The sequence below is a fragment of the Genypterus blacodes genome, unplaced genomic scaffold, assembly GCF_046128005.1.
Source record: "Genypterus blacodes isolate CSIRO-AG114 ecotype Tasmania unplaced genomic scaffold, CSIRO-AGI_Gbla_v1 ptg000058l_1, whole genome shotgun sequence".
Taxonomy (NCBI): Eukaryota; Metazoa; Chordata; class Actinopteri; order Ophidiiformes; family Ophidiidae; genus Genypterus; species Genypterus blacodes.
In genome coordinates this window covers 6161293-6183820 of record NW_027466870.1, presented here as the reverse complement: position 1 = coordinate 6183820, position 22528 = coordinate 6161293, and the positions used below count along the sequence as shown (strand labels likewise).

Below are 22528 nucleotides of genomic sequence, written 5' to 3'. Positions count from 1 at the left end.
CTTGTTTCACACCACACAGACTTGAAGCCGGTTGACACAAATGAACTCTTTGTTATTGTATGACAGTCAGGTGGTAACACACAAAGGGATGGATTTCTCTCAGTTGTTACCCTAACGCAGAGCGCCACAGTCGATAAATGACAACAACAATTTGGTTCTGCTTCACCTGCTGTAATTGAAAAAGTAACTGATGCAGAGGTTTAGAACATTTTTTTTATATTTTATTTCATAGTTTCGGCTTAGCTTATGTCAAAAGCCAGCTCCACCAAGATGTTTGCCTTGTGTTTATGTATATGAGAACATCTATAACCAAGCCACAACAATAACTCTCAGATATATTCCCATTTGTTTTGTTTTATTTCTCACATGGGGCCTTAATGCACTACACTTACCAGCTTCCAATACATTCACATCTGCACGTTATGCTATTTAATCAGACTGATTTCAAGTGTTCAAACATTAACACAAGCTCAATTATGCAACACTTGTGTAATTGAGGGAAGATTTTACAGAAATTTAGGCTCAAATAGAAGTTTTGGACGTAACGACCGCTTATACGTCAACTCTGCTATTTTGGCAAAAGCCTCAATAAAGTGAAACGGGTGAAAGTGATAGACAAGTGATTTGAGCTGCTTCTCAACAAGCCCAATGGAGGATTACAGTTAATCTAAGCTTCTGCTCAATGGCTCTCCTGTCTGCAGGCCTGCCAACATAAGGCTGCTTATTTCCCACAGCTTTCTGTCTTTCAAGTGTCCACTGCTTAAAGGGAAACACAACTTGTTGTTTTGTTTTTTCTCAGGATCTTTTAAACTGTGCTCTCTCATGGATATAAACCGATTCTAGATGATAAATTAGAAATAACCTGGATGCATTAATGCATGACTAAATATTGTGTTCTTTCATACAGGATATAAAAACAATGTATTCATTCACAGATGTACTAACAACTTGTAATCTTAAAGGTCAGGCACACTGTTGTAGGGGAGAGTGAATTAGAGAGAGTCATGTTGAAATACTGTCTGTCTGTCTGTCCTCAACATTAAAGGGAAACGGCAGCTACTAATCATTCTATACAGTTGGTCAAGCACATAAAACCTACTCAGAGTTGTCCGAAACTATTGGCATCCTACTAAGCAAAGACACAGCGATTCATTAAATCAGGGCGAACTAACTATAAATAACGGTTAACTAATGTTTCATCTGTGTGTGCAGTTGATTTGGTAAAGACTCCAGTCAGGACAGAAGCCAGACATCATGTCCTGCCTATTAGCTCCACACTGCCAGGCTCATCTATCTTTATTGGTCATCCATTAGCCTGCATTACAGGGAGACACGGGATAATAGCAGTAATGATGCTGATGATGGAATTAGACTGCGGGTACACACGTCATCATCACAGTGATGCGCCTGGAATCACAAAGAGTGTCCACTGACAGACAGAGAGATGAGGGGGTAGGAATAAAAGTAAACGACCCTTAGTGCTTCTGATCAGTGTACGTGTGTGTGTGTGTGTGTGTGTGTGTGTGTGTGTGTGTGTGTGTGTGAGACATAAATCTATAAGAGAGAGCGAGCGAACAGGACGAGCAATCCTGCAATTGGGTGAGAAATGTCTGAGATGTGTGCGATGGCGTGTACATTAACTTTGCCGCACACGGGCAGCCAATCTGAAGGCAGCACCTGTGCCAATCTGCTGGACGGACAGATGCTGATGCAGGTGGGGAGGCGATGATGTCTGGCAGAGGCTGATGTCAGCCCGAGCAGCAGCTCACTGACAACAGACCCGGCATGAGACAGCCATGACAGAGGGATCACTGAGGCAACTTTCTGGAGCGATGCTCTGCGATCAGTAAAGCACCGAGCAAAATGAAGACATGGGTGTCTGGGCAGGAGATGATAGATCCAGAGGAGCGTACACGTCTTTTAGGCTGCATCTTCTACGATCAATCACAACTGTTTACAGTCCAGGGTAATGGCGTTTCCCTGTTATGGTTGGAGGCATCTCACTAGTCCTTCTCTTATTATGCCTCTTAATTAGCTTCACATGAATTACTAATCAACCGCGAAGAAGGCATTCACCAATTTAAAAAGTGATAGCCCATGAAATGAAGAGAGGAGCCCCATACGAGCTCATCGGTTAGTAACGCTGCAGGGCCCGAGAACAGAACCTTTGACTGAGAGTGGCAGAGGGGCGAGAGAGAGAGAGAGAGAGAGAGAGAGAGAGAGAGAGAGAGAGAGAGAGAGAGAGAGAGAGAGACAGCAGCAGTACAGTAGTGAGTAAATCCTTCATTAAGCATTTAGAATGGGATCAGTGCTGGCCCTGTCATCACACTGTGTACACTCAGCGATCCACCCAGGAGACATCGATCTTCCTCATAAGACACATAATAACCACCAGAGAAACACTGATCATATTTCAGAACCGGTCAATTGTGTTCATTAGGGGCCGCTCTGCCTCCTGCTGTGGACCTGCATCGATCCGGCCCCGGTGTCACAAAGCTGTTATTCTCAGCTAACTAGATAGGGAACTGGCAAAACTGTAATTTATACAGTGGCAGCGGCGAGTCAAACAATAGACTACAGGGAACACACACAGGGTAAAAACAAACCCAGAAAAGGGAGTCTCATCTGTGTGACTGTCCGTCTGTGTGTGTGTGTGTCCTTTCAGCCGCGGCATCAAATGTCCGACATGACACGAGAAATCCTAAAAGCATCAGGGCTGTCCCGGGGTTTGAGAGAGAAGGTTTTTTTTCATAGCTCTAATACCTTTTCCAGCATCTCCTCTCCTCTAATCTCCACTTATCTGGCAGCCAGGTGAGTCACAGCGTTTGGCCGGTGGGCAGGCTCTGGTCTGTGGGAATACAGCTCATCCTAATGCTATTTCTCCCCTTCGATTCTCTTCCCTTGCTCTTACCTTTCCTCCGGGGCGACTGTCAGACAGAGCCAGCCAGAGAACTTCTCACCGCCGCCGTAACTGACAGTGGGGGAGCCGCTGGGATTGGACGGGCGGCCGCAGCCACCTATCATGCAGAGGAGCAGCCAGGCGCACAGGTGCACAGCATCTGACTGATAATAGCAGATAAAAACCCCGGCCAAACGGAAATCGCTCCTCACTGGGGAATGAGGGCCAGCGGAGGCGGAGGGTCAGCTGAGGGGACGGGGGCATGTTGAGGGGCTTTGACAAATAGCAGCCTTTGCTTAACCACAAACCTGCCAGACAGAGACCCCCCCCCCCAGGCCACACACACACACACACTAGTAAAGGACAGACAAGGTCGCGGATCTCAAATCCCTCCACAGAATCGGGAGCTGCGACTTGCTGTGCACTTGGAGGAGGTTCAGATTGATTTGGAGCTTAATGCGATGTGCCGGTGCAGCTGCCGTGTGTGTGTGAGAGAGAGAGAGAGCATCAGAACCCAGCAGATGTATTACTTTTACATTTATTGTTTTGTCACCACTTGCTGCTGTTTTATTATTCCTGTCCTAATTTGTGTTGAAAGAACAGCGAGTCTCCAAAGTAGGCGACGACAAAATGACTTTACGCCACGACGCCTCCCCACCTTCCTCCATCATTCTGTTTCATGTTTTTATTCATATCCAAGGCCAGCAAACGGAAACTCCACTGTATGGAAAACAAACACATTTTCTGTATCCGTAGGACTAAATGAGCGCGGAGCCTCAGCCAGAGATGATGGTTGATGAAATACATCTCCATTAGACTGCAGGTCCGTTCATACTGACCTCATTTAAATCTTCCTGCAGCTAATCTGGTTATGATTGGATCTCGCAAACATCTCTGCATGGAGAAAAAGACTAAAAACAAGACCGAAAATAGGAGAAGAGACATTTCTCCGGCCGTATTCTTCCCTCCAGCACCTGGGCGGGCGATGACAGTGAGACAGGTGAGGCGTGCAGACAGAGGAGGGCAGCGGATGTGGCAGTCCAACACACAGCTCAGCACGTCTCTCACTGCGGGGACATCTTTAACTTTACAGAGGAGGAAGATCACCACACGACATGGCAACCAGGTGTTACGCCAACAAACCTGACGGGAGAGCACCGCCATTCCCACTGAGCCTCATCCTCAGAGAAGCATTCAGCAGATTTTTAACTGCACAAGGAGTTTGAGAGTGAAACTGTGCTACAACTTGCAGCGCCTTGGTCAAAGCAATTATTGACATGTTTCTGAGTATAGACATATGTGTGGATAGAAGTGACGGGACCTGTTGCTTAATTGACATATGGGAGAAAAGCCAGATGGGGAAATGTACGCAGCGGTCGCTTAGACTGATCACAAACCAATGGAACGTTTACATGCACCTCCATTTACAACTTCATAATCTCAGGCTGTTACCTGAGGTGCTCACAGAATATCAAGCAGATTTAGTTGTAAATTGCAGCGTTCTGGAGATTTCTGAAGTCTGTAGTCCTTTGAAAGCTCATGCTATTAGTTCAACAGCACAGATAAAGACGACATTAGAATTCCTATTTGGTGAAAATTGGTAAAATGGATAATAATAAGGCAGAAGTATGTATTGTATGAATCAGAATAGTACATTTGTGTGGTGTAATGAGAGAGAGTCTGGTCTGAGTTGAACGTTTGGTTCAACCTTCCACTGAGAAAGACACAGAATCCCCAGCAGCTCCCAGAGGTCCTGCTCCTGACCCGACCCCCGGTGAGAGAGCAGCAATTAAAAGAAAAACACCTCTACTGAGATTAAAAATGGATAAAATTACTATTGCGCATTAATGACTCTACACTCTCACGTGTGGGCAAACACACTCCACACACTCCACACACTCCACACACTCCACACACACCGCTGTGAGAGAGGTGCAGGCACAGACTCGGCTGATGACCTTGACTACTGGAGCAAGGGACATCCTGCAACATGAAACCACAGCATGGTAACAGTTTATCCATCCACCAGCCACAAGCCGACACTCTGAGGCACAATGTTTCTATATTCAACCCAATATTTAGCCTCTAATGCAGACAGGGCGCAGGAAGTTGTGAATAACAGTGATGTAGGGCTGCTGCAGACACACACACACGCGCACACGCACACACACACACACACACACACACACACACACACACACACACACGCACACACACACACACACACACACACACACACACACACAGTCCAAAAACTCAATCCTCCAGCCATAACACAGAGACAGAGTGGCATCAACCTCTATTATCCTGTCCCTATGCTGCTAACACAAAAGCCTCGCTGGAACAAAAATCCAATCAGTCCTCTCTGGGAGGATTTGCTCCACAGCAGTGCTCAGCAACACTGGTGGCTCTCCTGGTGACAAAGAAATAATCTCAGAGCCCACAGTCCGTCCACAGCCTGTTTACTGCCTCCAACGCCTCGCCCTTTAAGGAAAAGGACATATAAACACACTTCTGTTGTCATTTACTGTCATTTACTCTGAGTATAGCTCTCTCTCTGCTCTCTCTCCATCTCTCTCTACCCCTCTCTCTCTCTCTCTCTCTCTCTGCTCTCTCTCTCTGCTCTCTCTCTACCGCTCTCTCTCTCTCTCTCTCTCTCTCTCTCTCCCCAGTTGCTGGGTCCATACAGCAGTGATCTTGCCCTCTATGCGTTTGAGATAAGTCCGACAAAAACAACAACAAACTTCAAGCAAACAGGCGAGAGTTGTTCAATCAATTCAATAACATCACAAACTATTCTTCATACTTAACGGCCTCTCACTCCTCCCTCCATCTGACTCCCATCTCTCTTTGTGTGGTGAGTTATTACAGCCCGTCTCTGTTCATTAGCATGCGCCGGCTTATTTAGCCACGCTGCAGAGAAACCTTTAACAAAATCAACTGGAAAATACTCAATATGAGGCCCGTCTCCCTCTCTCCTGCACATCCTTCATCTCCTCTCTTTGTGTGCTTTGTGCTTTTTTTTTTTTTACCTCATCAAAATGGAAGCATAGTTTGCCATAATGAAGTGCAGGGAGATAAAATATGCAAATTCACAGGGAAAGGATATAATTAGGGCAATAATAGGAAGTGTTGTTTTCACAGCTGCTCATTTACACACAGACCTGATAGTATTTCTTAGAAATCTCTCTCTCTCTCTCTCTCTCTCTCTCTCTCTCTCTCTCTCTCTCTCTCTCTCCCCCTTGCTCGTACGCTCGAGGTGTAAAGTCTTGCACAGGTTTCTTGTCGTCTGCCGGCCCAGACGAGGTCAGGACTGTTCCAGACAATTCACCTTTTCACCACTACAGGCACAACACTTGTCAGGTAGTGTGTGTATGTGGGTGTGGGAGTGTGTGTGTGTGTGTAAGACGTTAATGCATCGCTCACATTTTCTAAGAAGGTGCTAAAGCAAAGGCCTTCCTGCCTTCCTTACTGATTGTGTTTATTGTGCAGAGACACAGGTGCACTCGTGTGTACACTTAAAATGCCTGAGCGCTTCAAAGAAACACCTGAGCGCAGCTGAAACGTGGTTAAAATAAGCGCTGCCTCCACGCCGGTCTCCGTGTTTGGCCTTGGGTGCATCTGCTAGGTGTTTGTTTCTTAAGTTCCAGCGCTGAGCTAATTTATCGAGTCCAGTAAATGAGGAGGGAACGAGAGCTTAATGAAGGAATGCAGCCTCCTCGGGATGAAATGGAACTCAAAGGAGAACCGCTTCTTCCATAGTATTACACATCCACTGATGAAGGAGCTTCACAGGGCTTTGTGAGGATAAAGGGAAATGTGACAACAAACAGTGTGACCATAAGATCAGACTCATAAATACATCGTGTGATATCGTTTGGAGCAGAGCAGGAAATCTGGACATCTGGAAATTTGGGACACTTTGAGAAATATAGAAATAAACATCTTAACTGATCTGAACACTCATTGATGTAAACAGCAGGCGGATTAGACGTTTAGCAGCATAGAGTCCTTTCTTCTCCAGTCAAACACAACTGAAAGATCACAAACACACTCATCTGTTTTGCTTTTCACATCAAATAAAGGCGTTTCTCTGCATCAGAGGGAACATGTACACGTGTCAACATCTGATTGGTCGATAGCCCGACATCACTGCCTGCCCGACGACACACAGGAACTATTTTCTCAAAGAAGCAGCGGGGACCAGCTACGCCTCAGCTGTGCTTTATCTATGGATTATACACACTGATTCAATAAAAAGATAAATTCATGCGTCACAGTTTATTACATTACAGTCAGTAATACTTTGCCCCCTTCCTTGAGTTTTTAAGGGCAGAAACGCAGAATATTGGATCTCCTTTTGGCTATTTTTCTAGTTTGTGAAGAGAAGACCGGTTTCCTTCAAATCAATTACATTATTTAAAGGGATTTACTGTATTGCCTTTTGCCTTTTTGGTAGCTGGATGTTATTTCCCAGTCTTGGCCCCTGAGTTTGGGATATGATGCCCTGCACAACATTTAGACCTTGAAAAGTAATTCACGCTTTCCATTTCATCGGGTTTAGGCTCTCACTTCTATTACATCTACATTGCCTACAGCTCGCTCACACAAAATGCTGCTGCTAAGCTTTTGACTGGCATCTGAAAATGCAGTAACCTCACCCTGACTCATTGACGGACTGGTTTGGAGTTTTACAGTTCATTTCCAAGTCTTTTTTGTTTGTTTCAAAGTAAAAATGTCCTTTCTGCTTCTTTTCCATCTGTCCATCACTCAGTTCTACCAACTACAATCTGCTGTCTGTCCCAAAGTTTAAACCCAAAGGTCACAGTGGTGTTGTGGAGCGGCTCAGCTCTCCACATGAGAAGGGACGATTCTACTGAGATCCAATCTAAAATGTCGCTTTTCTCTTTTGCCTTTTAAAACTCAGTAATCACCCATTATCTTGTGTTTTCTGTGCTTCTTCGACTCCTCATTCATCTACTGAGTCACTTTTCTGTGACCTGAGAGAAGAACTTTGACATTTTCCTGTTGATCTCTATTCATCTACTAGAATGAATCATTGTGATTGGGATGCTGCTCATTCTGTTATGTTGTGTTCCACATTATCCACAACTACATTTTAATCATGCGCAGACTCTCACTCCCAAATAACACATCTCTAATAATACAATTCCTACATTTACATGCTGAAATTGAACAATAATTACAGAAGTATAAAGGATTCAGACACAGTGTTTGAGTCTGGAGCGTGACCTCTGACCTTAGAGTCACGAACAGTGGTGTGGATGGAGGAGATCAGAGAGCAACACAGAGAGAAGCTTTAATGAAGAACATCTCCATTCTGTTCTGTTCTGACCCAAACAGCAGGGAAATGGAGACAGAAAGAGAGAAAGTGATGGAGGGAAAGAGAAGAAAGTGAGGAGAGATCTGAGTACTGCCTAGTATCTTCACACCGCTTCATTGCTTTGAGACACACACACACACACACACACACACTTGCTGCAGACATCTGTGCACAACCCTACAAGTGTGTGCACATGCAAGTACACACACACACACACACACACACACACACACACACACACACACACACACACACACACACACACACACACACACACGCACACACACACACACACCATCCTCTCAAATCTGCCCAGATCTCATGAATATGATTGACCTTTTTTCCCACTGTAATGCTGAGAGCGCATAAGGGGGAAAGGAGAAACTAAACAGAGGCAAGCAGAGTTAATTTAGAACAACACATTATTGGGTTCTGTCTGCAGATATGGAAAAGGACAATCTAATCGATAAGCCAAAAGACTGACAATGGCTTCTCAAATCAATGTCTGCACCCGATTTTCTCACTGTGAAAAGACAAAGCCTTCAATGCAGGTGTGTGTTTTTTTCTCTGTTGACCTGTTCTATGCTGTCTGCACCTAGGTGTGTGTGTGTAGGCGCGTGTGTGGGCTCATGCGTGTGTGCATACCTGGCTGCTACTGTGGTGGAACAGTTGCCAGGACTAATCATTATTTAGTTGTGGTGGGGCTGGAAAGGTCAGCAGTCTGAAATGTCAGGCTGTGTTCAACAGGAGCCAGATGCAGCCGTGTGCTGCTCAAGTGTCCAATTAAAGAGGGCCGAGTGGGCCTGTGTGTGTGTGTGTGTGTGTGTGTGTGCATATGTGTATAAAATGAAGAAGAGGAAGAGTAAAGAAATACCATGGTGTGTTTTCCCTGTCTTGTGTGTACATACTGGAGGTATACGTGTCGTGGAATGTGTTTGCATACATGTCCAAGTGGGAAGAATTATTCAGAATAGCCACACGACGGAGGCCAAGCAAGCAGAATCCTCATGAAAACGCTCTCTCTCACGCACACACAGCATGTTGTGAAACCACTTGAGCCTGTTAGAGTGTTCACACCGCATGATTCCACTGCCGTCCGTGCTATGAAGAAGAGACAACGAGGACAAAGAAATAAGTTCACAAATAAACAATCCTGGGTAAAAGGAGATGTGAGTGGAAAAGGACCAAAACAAGCCAGGAGGAGACGAGGAGGGAGGAGAAAGGAGGGAAGGAGGAGACACTTCTTTCATCTGCAAGGGGAAGGAGAGAAACGCACTCAGCACTCCCATTATCTGTCTGAACTGCGAGGCAAAAATGAGAGTAAGATGAATCCACGGACGGATTAAACAGGATTCTTTGTGTTGCGCAATTAAGAGTATGAGGCGAGTGTGAGGAGACGCACGCAGAGACTCTGAGCTTTACGTGCCTGAGTAAAACAATTTACGATCACGTAATCTATGTCTGCTGCTACTCTGAGGAAGCAAACTATTCATGTCTCCATTTAAGGCTTTACATGTGTGTGTGTCAGGCCTCACCTTCTGCACACACTGCATGTACACAACTGTGAACACACAGGATAAAATACATCTGCCAAGTTTACAATATAATACATTTCCCTTCAAGGCCACGCATAACAACAGAATAATGACCTACAATAATTTCCACTGAGCACTGCACTGCTCAGATGATGAAACCTTTCAGTAAGATATAATTGAAAGCCTTTTCAATCTAACGAGGGCCCTTGTTGTTGTTGCTGTGCCTTGTTGGTACATTTAAAATAACAACAAAAACTCAACCATTGTAGCGTAATTGACATCCACCTGTCCTTATATCACGTTTAATAGAACTGTAACACATTATTTCAAAAAATAAAAGAAGTGAAAAAGACCAGGACAAAATTATTGGCACCCCTGTGAGGCTACTTCAAGCAGGCTATTGTCTTTCATTAGTATCACAGGTGTCTCATAATCTTATAAAGATCTAATAAAGAACGATAGATTTCAAGTTATTTCAGAGCAAATTGTTTTCTGCCTTTATTTGAAGGGAACCAACACTTCAGTCAGACACATCTGTGCAAGCTGATCCAAGGATGAACTGCAAAGGGATAAAAAAAACTAAAAAAGCCCACGGTTTAATTTCATCAAAAGGCAAATATCTCCGCTCAGCTTCATAAATATCTCTGCCTCGCTTCATATCCCTTTAGTTTATTCTGTTTTCAGAGTGGCCTGCTTAAAAAAAATCAATTTCCTTCAGCATAAGACATTGTGAAATTTGTTATAGATTTCTTCTAAAATACAACAGGACTGCATTAAAACGTTTTCACAACACTAAACTCTGAATAGACAACTTTTCATATTTTGGGTCGATTTAATGGTCCAGACTGTAACAAAGTAAAGAGGTTACTGTGTGTGTGTGTGTGTGTGTGTGTGTGTTTGGGGCTTTAGGCTGTGAAATATAATTACTAAGTTAGCAATTACTACACGTTTCTAATCATTAAATCCAATAGTGTTGTTATAATATTTCTTTTCTTTTCACTCATAAGAAAGGTTGCAATCCCTCAAAACTCGGAGAAAGTGTGAACAGCGAGTGTTGTAGGAATAATGTGTGTGTATAGATATAAGAAGACGTTACAGTTATACCACCATGTTCCATTTAAGCCTCAACTTCATTTACAAAGCTTCGGGAGCAACTCGACGACATTTCAAGGACGGCCACCACCTTTTTTTTCTCGCCACCTCGTTGATAAATGGAGGCGGGGGATCGGATGGCAACAGTTGGCCAATCAGGTTAAGCAAAGGTTCACGCTGATGTGCAGTCTGCTGAGTCTAAGCACACAACTGTAATACCCTGCTGCTCCTCTTGAGGTCTTTCTTTCTTGCCGTTGATGCTGTGTGGCTGTGTGTCGTATCTGCCGTCTCTTTCTGTCCCCTGTCCCCCTCCCCTCCTCTGTTTGCCCTCTGTCAAACTGTGAAGGCCAGGCCGTGTGCCCAGGGCCCAAGGAACAGCTGCAAAATAAACCTGCTAAATTAGCCTGCTCTCCCCACGCCTCACATAAGCATTATTCTAATCAAAGCATATTAGAGCATCCAGATACTTTAGACATATGGGCCTCTGTATCCTCCTTGCCGTCTCCATCTGTTTCTCCCCCGATTTCGAAAAAAAAAAAATCTCCTTGCTCTCCATCTCAGTGGATCCCTCGCTCACACAGCTGCCTCTCCCAGAGTCTGGCGTAGATGTGTATCAGTGCTATCAGCGCCAGTTTCCCCGACGAGCTCCCACATCCAGTCAAGTTGGAGGCCTGCACCATATGGGCCTGTGTGTACCTCTGACTGCTGCAGTGGTGTGTGAAACGTGCACGCTCCTCCGTGCTGACATTACATGCTCGGGAAAGTGCCAGCATGCTCTACTGAATTACCTTACCCGGCATGTTTTTATGCTGAGATATTACATCATGACATCATCACCAAATTGATCAAAATACTTCAAAAGCGTCCCAAAATCTACTTAATTACCCAAACATCTATCTTCCAATATCGACACTGTAAAAACACAAACATGGACACACAAATATTTTGTAAAATATGTACAAAAACGGCACACACACACACACACACACACTGTGATCAACTGTGACCTAATAAGGGTTTAAAATGGAACTTAATAAACAGATATTATTGACTTAATGAATGAAAGTAAACACATTCCCCCTGTGAAGGTTACACACTCTGAGCTCTCTGCTTTATCTGCATTTATAAACACTTCTGTCCCTGCGTGACCTTATTAGTTAAACAGCTAGACGATTGTCTGATCACCTGGCTAATAGCTTAACAATCCAAACATTAGTATAAAGTCTCTCAACTACTGTGCACACACACACAAACACACACACACACACACACACTCACACACACACACACATACACACACGCACGCACACACACACACACACACACACACGCGCGCGTAGACCCAGGAGCACATGCTTGCCCTTCTGACTTATGTGACAGCTGAACAATTGAATTCATGAGTTCCATATTATCCTATTACAAAAGCTTAAATGTAATAGTGCGTTGACATTTACTACACTGGATCCTAATGTTCATGAACATGAGTGCCAGCACCTGACCGCCAGCAATCCCATCAGCACTTAATGTGCTGCAGGGTTTCCCCCACTGGCATTCATGTTGTTTGTGGCAGAGCAGAGTGATTGTTTGGGTGCCTTACCAGCAAATCCATACCAAGTCACCTTTAAATAATAAACCACAGCAACATAAACACATAGGAGCCTTAATGGGCACAGCACAGCACACTCCTGTTTCAGCGGTGCACTGCTGAAGGAGATGTGTGACCAGTGAGTGAAGGCAGAGAATAAGGGCCTCTTACCGGTGTTGGTGATGGTTAACAGGTCGAGCTGTCGTTGTTGCTGAAATGAAAGGAGAGAAGAAATCACATTAGACAAACTGGATTTACATTACATAATATTTTTTTAAAGTCACTGACACTGTACTCTGTGAAGTGCACACAGAGTGCGACACACACACTCTGTTGTTTTGCATCATATGCGCTTCATCAGCATGCAAGTAACTGCACGTGATTGTTGCTCAGTCCAATTTTAAGCCAATAGTTTCTTTACAGTAAAAAAAAATCTGGCTTGTCTAAAGTATCCAAGCATCAAAAAGCATTTATACTGAAATTTTAAAACAACACTGATATTAATATCCCACAGTATTGATTCTACAGCCCACATATGAAACGCACTTCTGTTTACAAAATGAATATTGCCACATATTTATTATAATTTTCCTTGTTCTATTTTTCTTTGTGACATTACAATGTATCACCTCAGTGTTTGTCATTACGGTTGTTTTGTTTACTGTTTGTTTTTTGTAATTTATTGAATTCATACAAGAAGATAATTGGTTCTATAGTTTTCCTGAATTTTGCCTCTTTCCTCTTTGAATACTTCTCCATGTATTTCTTGTTACTGTGACAAAGCTCATAGGTTCAGAAGCCAAATCAAGATGTTACCCATGCTGATTCTGAAGTGATGATGGCGTTCGAAGCTGCACTTCTGGTAAAAGAAGCTTCTCTATGGTTGAACATCCACGGTAAAGAAATTGGAGGCTTGTATAACTACATTTTTAAAGTGTGTGTGTGCGCGTGTGTGTGAGCGTTAGTGTGACCTCATGGGCTTTGATGGAGTGTTTCTGAAAGAGTGTTCAATTTTACACTTGATGTCTCCAGCAGCTGAGAGGGAGTGCAGAACAGGCACTCGCTGCTCACCCCTCTCTTTAACCTGCTGCCTTTCTACACACACACAAACACACACACACACAAACACACACACACACACACACACACACACACACACACACGCACACACACTCGACTGTTGAGCACTGCAGTAATCAACACCTCAGCCCTCCTCATCTGCCAGTCCCTCAGGAAAGAAGATCTTCACATTCTAGGACAGGATGAAGGGCCTTGTGTGTGTGTGTATGTGAGTATGTGTGCATGCGTGAGAGAGAGAGAGAGAGCGAGTGAGAGAGAGAACCACTAGGTCACAGTCAAAGCCATCTTTAAGGTGCTGACTTCATTAATATTCAAGCGCCATTCTAACCAGTTGCAGAGAGGATAAGCAGAGAGACTCTCAGGATGTTTGGAGTCCTCTTCCCACACACATGTAGCCTCGAGTGTCGCTGAACACTTATTCTACATTTATACCTCCTACATCCTGACATTCAGCAGGTGGCTTCACTCAAAGTGACTTATAAAATATGACAATGATAGAAAATTGGACTCCAAAACCCTGCCTGGGAAAAAACATTGCCCTCTTTGGTGTAGATGGTTCAGATCGTGTGAAGAGGATGAGAAAGATGCAGAGATTGTCATATTATTCAATGTGGAGAGGTGAGGATTCACACTGCAGCTGAGGAGAGGCAGAGGTGCTGAGAGAGAGAGGGAGATCGTTCCACCATGAGGGACAAAAGGGCAGCAAAGAAAGAGAGAAATGTGACTGATGAGGAATCATGTTGTACTGTTGTAACACACACAGACATGCACACAAGCATGCACACACACGCACGCACACTGTGAGGGCTCCATGTGTGAGGAAACGGTTTGCATGGATGCTGGGAGTGAGTGACCGTGTAAGCAGTAGAGGTCACTGTGACAACATAAGAGAGAGCTCGCCAGGAGAACAAGCTGAGATCATACGCTACACACACACACACACACTGAGAGAGAGAGGGCGAGAGAGAGGGGGAGGGAGAGAGAGAGATAGAGAGAGAGAGAGATAGAGAGAGAGAGAGAGAGAGAGAGAGAGAGAGAGAGAGAGAGAGAGACTGCTCTGCCACCTGTGGAGACTGCTGCATCTCTCCAGTCAGTCAGATATGGAGCCACAGCAGGAATCAATAACAACAGAAAAACATTTACACCTTTAGTTTTTTCTCTCCTTGCTGTTGGGGGAATTCAGCCAATTTCAGAGAAACGAGCACAACTAGCAAACTGTGAACTACACCTGAAAACTCCTGGCTTCCTTCACTGAACTTTTTGCACTGTAAAGCACTGAACAATGAGACAGATTGCACAACAGAACCCTTTATCAGCAGCTAATTAAACCATTAATAATTCACAGCAAATAAACAGGAGTACTCGGTGTGTATAGCAACCTCTACTGGCTGTCCAGGGCTCTGCAGGGGACTATGATTAGAAGACACACACACACACACACACACAAACACACACACACACACACACACACAATAGTGCATTTACGTATAAGATGTTTGTGGACACACTGACATGAGTGCGATAATGAATCTGTGGTGAATTACAGATTTTCCACACACGACCACTGGTGCCTTTCTCTCCGTCTCCTGCTTTTGTTTGTCTTCCACATGGTTAAGGTGCTTAGTGTCGGTTGAATGGCAGACAGAGAGAGAATGACACAGTACATTGGCAAAAGCATTCCAGGGCAGAAAGGAGAGGACTGAATGAATCTTTATCAAATGCAGCCATTGGTTCACACACCCTGCATACACACACACACAGCACGGCCTCACTGTAACAAATAAGAGCCAAACCTGATGAATATGTGTCTTACTGGTTGACTGGTTTATTGATTGGTTTGATCGTCCTTCAATTGTCTATTACCTTAGACGCTAACCAATGCTGATGCTCCGTCTGACACACTCACACACTGCTGCCAGAGGGTTGAATCCTCATTTACGACACCGTGTTTGACCCGAGTGCAGAGTTGAACGCAGGCGATGCGATAGCGAAACCTGCCAGTTCAAGTGTTAATAGGTCGGAAAACAAGGAATGGACTGGGATCCAGAGGTGATGGCCACTCCAGCTGTCACAATCCATCCAGCCAACCTGGACCCCAGGGCTCGACAGGGGCCAAAGGCTGGAGTCAGGAGTCATTTTGAAGTAACAATAACAAGCTATGAGAGGATAATAATATTCTATCTTAACCACTGTATTTCTATGTGTCATTATTAGATTCTATATTAGTCTCTACTAGTTTCCCTGGAATATTAACAAACACAACTATCTTTGCTTAATGAACACTCCTCTAATAGCTGCCCCCTCCCTCCCCTCCACATTCTGTAATGTACTAATCAGGAGTTGGACAATCATTAGCAGAACCAATCAGCAGATAGCAGACCCTACCAGCGTCTTAATCTGGACGGGAGGGGCGGGGCGGTGGGCGGTGGGGGGCGAATGGATTGACAGCGACGGAAAAACCATTAATGTACTAAACCCCACTTTATAACTAAATTAAATATTCATGCACAATCTACCCAAAACCCATTTGCCAACATTTTCCTCCAGAATTTACTTTTCATATTTGCTGATTGTTATCGGGGAGGAACGAGGGGGGGAGAGGGGGGGAGTGGACGGAGGGATGAGGAGCCACCGTGTAAGGGGAAGGAAGGGCGAGGGACGACAATCCCAGACATCATTTTGTCGCTCATTTCATATTTATTTAAAGTCAATATGGTTAAATTATACAGCTGCTGCCCAAATATCAGCACAGATTTCACTTTTGAAGACATAATTTGATGCGGCTGGGGACAACGCCAGTAAAACTAAACTGAACCTCCATTAGCAGGGAAATATCACATTATATGGCAAATTCTACACTTAAAGAACATTAAATTGTCAAAAATGGAACACTGACACTTTGATTATAACAATAAATCATTTGTTGATTTGATTTGTTGATACTGCATAAAACCGCACCGCTACAAGGGCGAATTTTGAAAGGGCCGCATTAGGAAGAAAGACATGACATGGAAATGCAAAACCTGTTTTAAAATAAAATATAGAAGGACCTTTATGATAAATTAAGGTAAATTCTATAATAATGAATTAAAGATTTATTGCCGAATGCACCGGGGTTAAAGTCCAGGCTGTCCTGAAAAAGCAACAACCTCAGATTAATGCAGATGGAGTCAAAGCAACAATGACAATGGTTACATGTTAAAAGTTAAGTATGTAAATGATCCATGGTCTAATCTGAGTAAGAGGTCTCAGTGCATTAATGATGGTCATGCAGGTTTTACTGCTCTGTCCCCATGAGGTCATATGCAGGAAATAGAATCTGCAACCTGCTCCCCTGCTGTCCCCTCAGACCCATCTCATATACACACCTGCCTATTTAATATCCAGGGATCAGGCCCAGGGTCTTAAAGGGGTTCTGAATGAGCGAATGTCTGTCAAGAGCCTGACTCATCTCCCCATCTTCCATCTTCCCCTGGTTCTATCATCCCATCTCTGCTGACTTACCTGGCAAAATCCCAAGCCACCTCATCCCGGCACTGTGAGTCACGACTTTCGCTCTTATGCACGCTCTCTCTCTCTCTCACACACACACACACACACACACACACACGCACGACAGCGGATCTGCAGCAATTCAGAGTTAAAAAAGGAACCTTGTTTTCTGCATCTTCATTGTGCGTGTCTAAGTGTGTGTTAGTCATCCTCCCCTGGTAGTAAAGAGGGGAGGTGAGGTAAGGATGAGCTAATGCTTGGTGTTCTTAGGTGTATGTGTGAAGTGGAATTTGTTTTGACCATCTAACAATGGAGCAGATGATGTCACTGGAATGAAGGTGTTCAACATCGGGGAGTAGAAACACGATACACAAATTAAAGGAACGTTTTGAGCCAGAGAGTGAACACGGTGCAGCTGTTTCTGAGGGAAAATGGCTACTGGGTGACAGAGACGTGACTGTATCTCTGCTTGCATGACAGTGTGGGGTAATATCTGTTTAGATGGTGAGAAGAGGTTGAGCGAGGATGGGAGCAGAGGGGAGGGGAGAGTCAGGCTTTGTGCGTGACCAGGAGTGCTTGGTTAAAAATACAACAAAAAAATAAAAGATTCATTCCTTCTGAGAGCGCCAAGCAGCTTCCTCTGGAGCCCAGGGACAGAGAGGAGGGCCAGGGCCGCCCGCACCGTCCTCTCACTGCTGCATACTGTTCATGCACATGCGGTGGACAGAGCGCGTGCCAGCAGTCAAATACATTCGCATGTGTCCGTATAGACACGCGTCAACTCGCCCTGACACGCCGCCAGCAGCAGAGAAAAAACCCTGATACATTTATATCTCAACGCCATTAAACATTCATGAAGACCAATTAGGAGGGCAGCTAAGATGACTGTGTCCACCCTCTCTCCTCCACCGTCCTGTCAGGCTGTCGGCTTCCTCAACCGGCACCTCCAGGGTCCACGCTGTTTTGACCGGGGGGTGCCTCACTCTTTGAAACTGTTTTCCTTTTCAAGTTAAATCCTTCTGGTGCATTGTTTTCTTCCTCTCCCCTCTGCCCGCACCTGTTTAGTATTTCGATGAGTCACTTGCGCACCACAGCGTGAGGAGAAGAGGCGTGGCAGATAAAGCCATCCAGCTGCGTACTTCAATTCAGGCTTCCGTATTCATTGCGTTTTCCACCGTCTGCCCCCCTGCCTGCTTGGAAAGCACAGCGACAGAACGCAGCACACACACACACACACACAAAAACACACAGCGTTCTATGCTTTTGGGGCGAATTGATAAAAAGTCACTGTAGCAACACAGCGCCGTGCTAAATATGCAGGAGTACCAGCTGAAAGTTAAGCTTCCGTTTATTTAGATAAAGTGACTCATCAACTGAATGGCCTCTGTGTCATTTTGATGGATCAGGATCGTGCCTGAAGCCAAATGGAGTTTAAAAAAACATCACCCGGATTCTATTCGGACTGAAACAGGTCTTAATGTTTGTGTGTCGTTGTGTTCCATGAACAACATCCCTGACATGTAAATGAGGAAATACAGTAACAAAGCCTGTTTCAAGGTAAAAGCTAACAAAAAACCAAGGTCAGCTTCGGTTTCACTTCCACACTTGAAGACTTCAAACCGTAGAAACATCAAAATGCATCAGAAAAATCCATTTGATTCGAGCCTGAGAAAGGGATGAATGTTATCGTAATGTTGTTGGAGGCATCGCTCAGACACAACACCCTGAATGTAGGAAGGCCTTGAGGGAGGAATGTCTACCTGTTGTTCATCATCAAAGGCCATTTACTCCGGCTCCAAGCATTCACTCCCTTGATTCCATTGTTGAAGATAACCTTTGTTGTGATTTGGCGCAATATGAATGAAGTTGAATTGAATTGATGCGATGCTCTTGTGGGTTTGTGTGGGTGTTCGACACAACTTCAGAATGGTGACACACTACTGTCTCAAAAGGAACCAAGCACACTGAATGCCTTGCTCGAGGTCTCCCGGTGTCATGTGGGCGCCTGAGCAACCAACAGTGACGCACTCACAATGGAGCCACGCAGGGTTGAATGCTGCTGCCTGAACATCACAAGGCCTTGGTGCCACATCTGGGCTGCTGTTTATCCAAATATACAAAGCTATTACTACTTCTATAAAGTCATATTGCTGTGGCCTGTTTGCTCTAATACCACAAGTGTCAGTATGTGATGGTGGGGAAAGGGAACACACACATCTATAGATAAAGCTTCCTCTCTCTATCTCTCTCTCTCTGTCTCTCTCATCCATATTAATAATTCATTCATGTGCACATAAAGAACAAGTGAAGCAGGATATAAACAATAGGATACCAGAACATAACTACATCAGCCGTCACACACAGACACACATCTTTAGTGCACACAGAACTTCATTCCATGGGTATAAATTGGAGTCGTCTGCTTCTGTGACGAGCGTCGATAATCGCTGAGGTTGAACTGCTATCTAGCCGATAACCACTGACCCCAGCCCAGATGAGAACAGGACTCTCTTGCTTCAGCCTGATGTCTCACCGTTTGTCTCCCCCCAGCACATCCTTGCCTTGCACACACACACACACACCCTTCTGGCTACAGCTTCAAAGAACTTAAGTAATGGAGGTTTTGAACAGGAGCCACTTAAACTCAACACAGTCAAAGTCTCCCGGTTTGTGGGAATAAATGTATATCTTCTTGACAAGAGCCTCCATAAGATTTTTCCGAGCAAAAAATACTGTAACATGAACACTGAAGCTTACAACCAGTTCAGGTACAAGTCACAAAAAAAGTGATATGGAGCAGCTTTCCAGACTGTATAATAAACACAGAGTCTGACAGTGTTATAGATATTATAGTGTGAAGGAATTGGTCTTTTGTCATCTGTGTTTGGTGCTGATAGAATAACTTTAGATTGATGCCTGTTTCTAAGCATAAAAGCAGCACTGTGGATATCATTTTACCTATTCTAAATTGACGAGCACATTCTCCTCAAGGATGAACTGTATACAGTGATTTAGATGTGGAGTTTGCTCGGCATCAATCACTGAAAAAGGCTGTGGCTTTATGATTACATCCACCAAACTCTGCAGTAGATGTATAGTTAGGTACATGTTGCAGTGTATCCCGTTCTACACACTGTGCTGTGGATGGGACTGAATGCTGAAGACCTTGCAGAGCACAGTGGAAACAGAAACAGTGGATTAAATCTCCTTTTTTTGATCCTTTGCAAATGCAAAAATGACAAGTTACTGCTCAGTATTTACATACGGCATTTAATAGAGGCCAAAAACATTTTCAAAAGCAATTTCTGCCCAGCTCCTCCTCGAAAAACTCAGAGATGCCGATTCAGATGGCATTTAATTATCAGAGAAGTGAAATCCTGGAAAAACCGCAGTGAATTTCCTCCAAGGTCCTGAGAGAAAAACACACACAGTCGACTCCGACGGCAATAAAATCACAGCCTCCCACATGGCGATGACACAATTATGTTCCTGTGTAATCCATTTACCATCCGAATAGGAATTTAGCTTGACATGCTCTCCAAAACGCACATTCTATATGATTTAATCTGCTAGACGACGTCTTGGAAACCCTACAAGCGAACCGCTTAGGTATAAAGATGCTGAATCTCCTTCCAGAGAGCAAACTTTGAAAGTTCTGCTTCTTAAAGCAAACTGCTAACAACAGTAAACTTGAATATCGACTCACCCATCTCCCCATCTTAAGACCATTCCTCTTGGAGTATCAATAGACAAGACGTTAAGGTTGAAAAGTTCACCCATCTCTCCTCGGGGCCTAATTGGAGCTAAAGGTCAGGAGATGTGTACATTCCTATTGGTTTATTTCCTTTATAGATCGAATAAGAGAGTGTGTGTGTGTGTGTGTGTGTGTGTGTGTGTGTGTGTTTGTTTGTGTAAAAATCATGGAACAATGCTGGTCTCTTGCGTCTCGCTGCCTTTTCCCATTTCAAAACCTGCTCTATTTATTTGTATGATATCGTCCAAAACAAATTCAAATGTCTGTTATCTTCAAGTAAGCAGACAGCGAGAGACGTATTAGAAAGAGAAAGAAACTAAATGTTGTGTGACTAAAACTGTTTTCTGCAGCACAACTTTTAGCAGAGTTCAATCAGGTATGAGAATGGATTGCTGAGTCGCTCTTTCAAGCTGAAGCCTGGCTGGACGCCTGTGTTGCCGATAATTAAACGGGACAATAATTAGCTGCTGCTGGAGGAAAGAGGGAGAGGAGAGATGCAGGGAAATGGAAACACAACAACAAGTGCACCCGTACACTCATACACTGAGCTGATGCGAGGTGTGTGTGTGTGTGTGTGTGTGTGTCTCTGCTCCGTGTCTAAACTGCCATCACGTTTCGCAGATGCTCACATGTGGGCCAGATTGATGAACTGTTTGGCATCTGGAAACTGATTGCTGGTTAAAATGTGAGGGAAACTGGAAGGAAACAGGGACGGAACAATGAAATAGAAAAGTACATCTTTGAGCATGAGACTCTTAAATGGAATTTCAGGGTCGTAGCTGCAGTCTGGGAGGAAAGATGATGTAGTAATAGACGCATCTCTGCTGTGATTAGCTGTGTAAAGTGCTCAGCATGACGTCCACGGCATAACAGGAAACAAGAGACAGATTCTTTACACAGGGTGAGGAGGTCCTGTCTCTCAGTGCAGCCTTGGGTTAAGGAGAGCGAGGGGAGAGATGAAACTATTTTTTAGCAGAAACTATTTAAGGAATGAAGACCTGGATGACACTTAAGTGACAAAGTGACACTCGTCTGAGGAGGACAAGTCCCTCAATAGAATCTAAAAGCCACTCAACTGGATGAATGAATGAATAAGAGAACATGATGATCTAATACTGTATGCCCCGCCCCTCTCACCCCCCTCTGTCTCAGGAGAGGGCGAGCTTGCTGCCTGTGCCTCAACACCGTCTCCTGTAAACTGGATCCTATAGAATCAATTTTACATTGGGACTAAACAAAGCTTCATTGACCAGCACAGCTTATGGCCGGTTCCATTAGCGGTGTGTGTGTGTGTGTGTGTGTGTGTGTGTGTGTGTGGACATGCACCACAGAGCACTAGCAGCCAGAGTGAGATCTAATACTTACTGCAGGGAATCTTGGGGCCTCTGTGTCTCTCAGGGAATCCAAAGAACCAAACTACCAGGTTCATCCCAACAGGCAGATGGGTGAAACACACACACACACACACACACACACAGCTAACACACACAGCCCAATGAATTGTACAAATACAAGATGACATTAAGTGCAGAATTTGGGAAGCTTGGGATGAAATGCATCAAAAGCATTCTGAAACTAGCATGTGTCAGATTTCCCAATTTGAGACTTGGCCTGTGTGTGTGTGTATGGGCTGTGTCCCATGTGTGGGTCTGCATAACTCCGGCATGCCAGTCTACAGTATGCCGAGTAGCCCAGACGTTCTGTTCTTCAAACACACAGTTTTGCTCTTCCTGGGGGATCCTGAGGC

The 22528-nt window shown here is 44.4% G+C and overlaps 1 protein-coding gene across 1 annotated transcript in view; it reads right to left on the bottom strand.

The window, feature by feature from the left end:
* agbl4 (AGBL carboxypeptidase 4) overlaps positions 1–22528 on the bottom strand; it is a 215423-nt gene that overhangs the window by 54723 nt on the left and 138172 nt on the right. The window contains exon 6 of the mRNA XM_076153079.1: positions 12627–12666. Coding sequence (XP_076009194.1) covers positions 12627–12666 — 40 coding nt within the window. The remainder of the gene's footprint in view (positions 1–12626; positions 12667–22528) is intronic.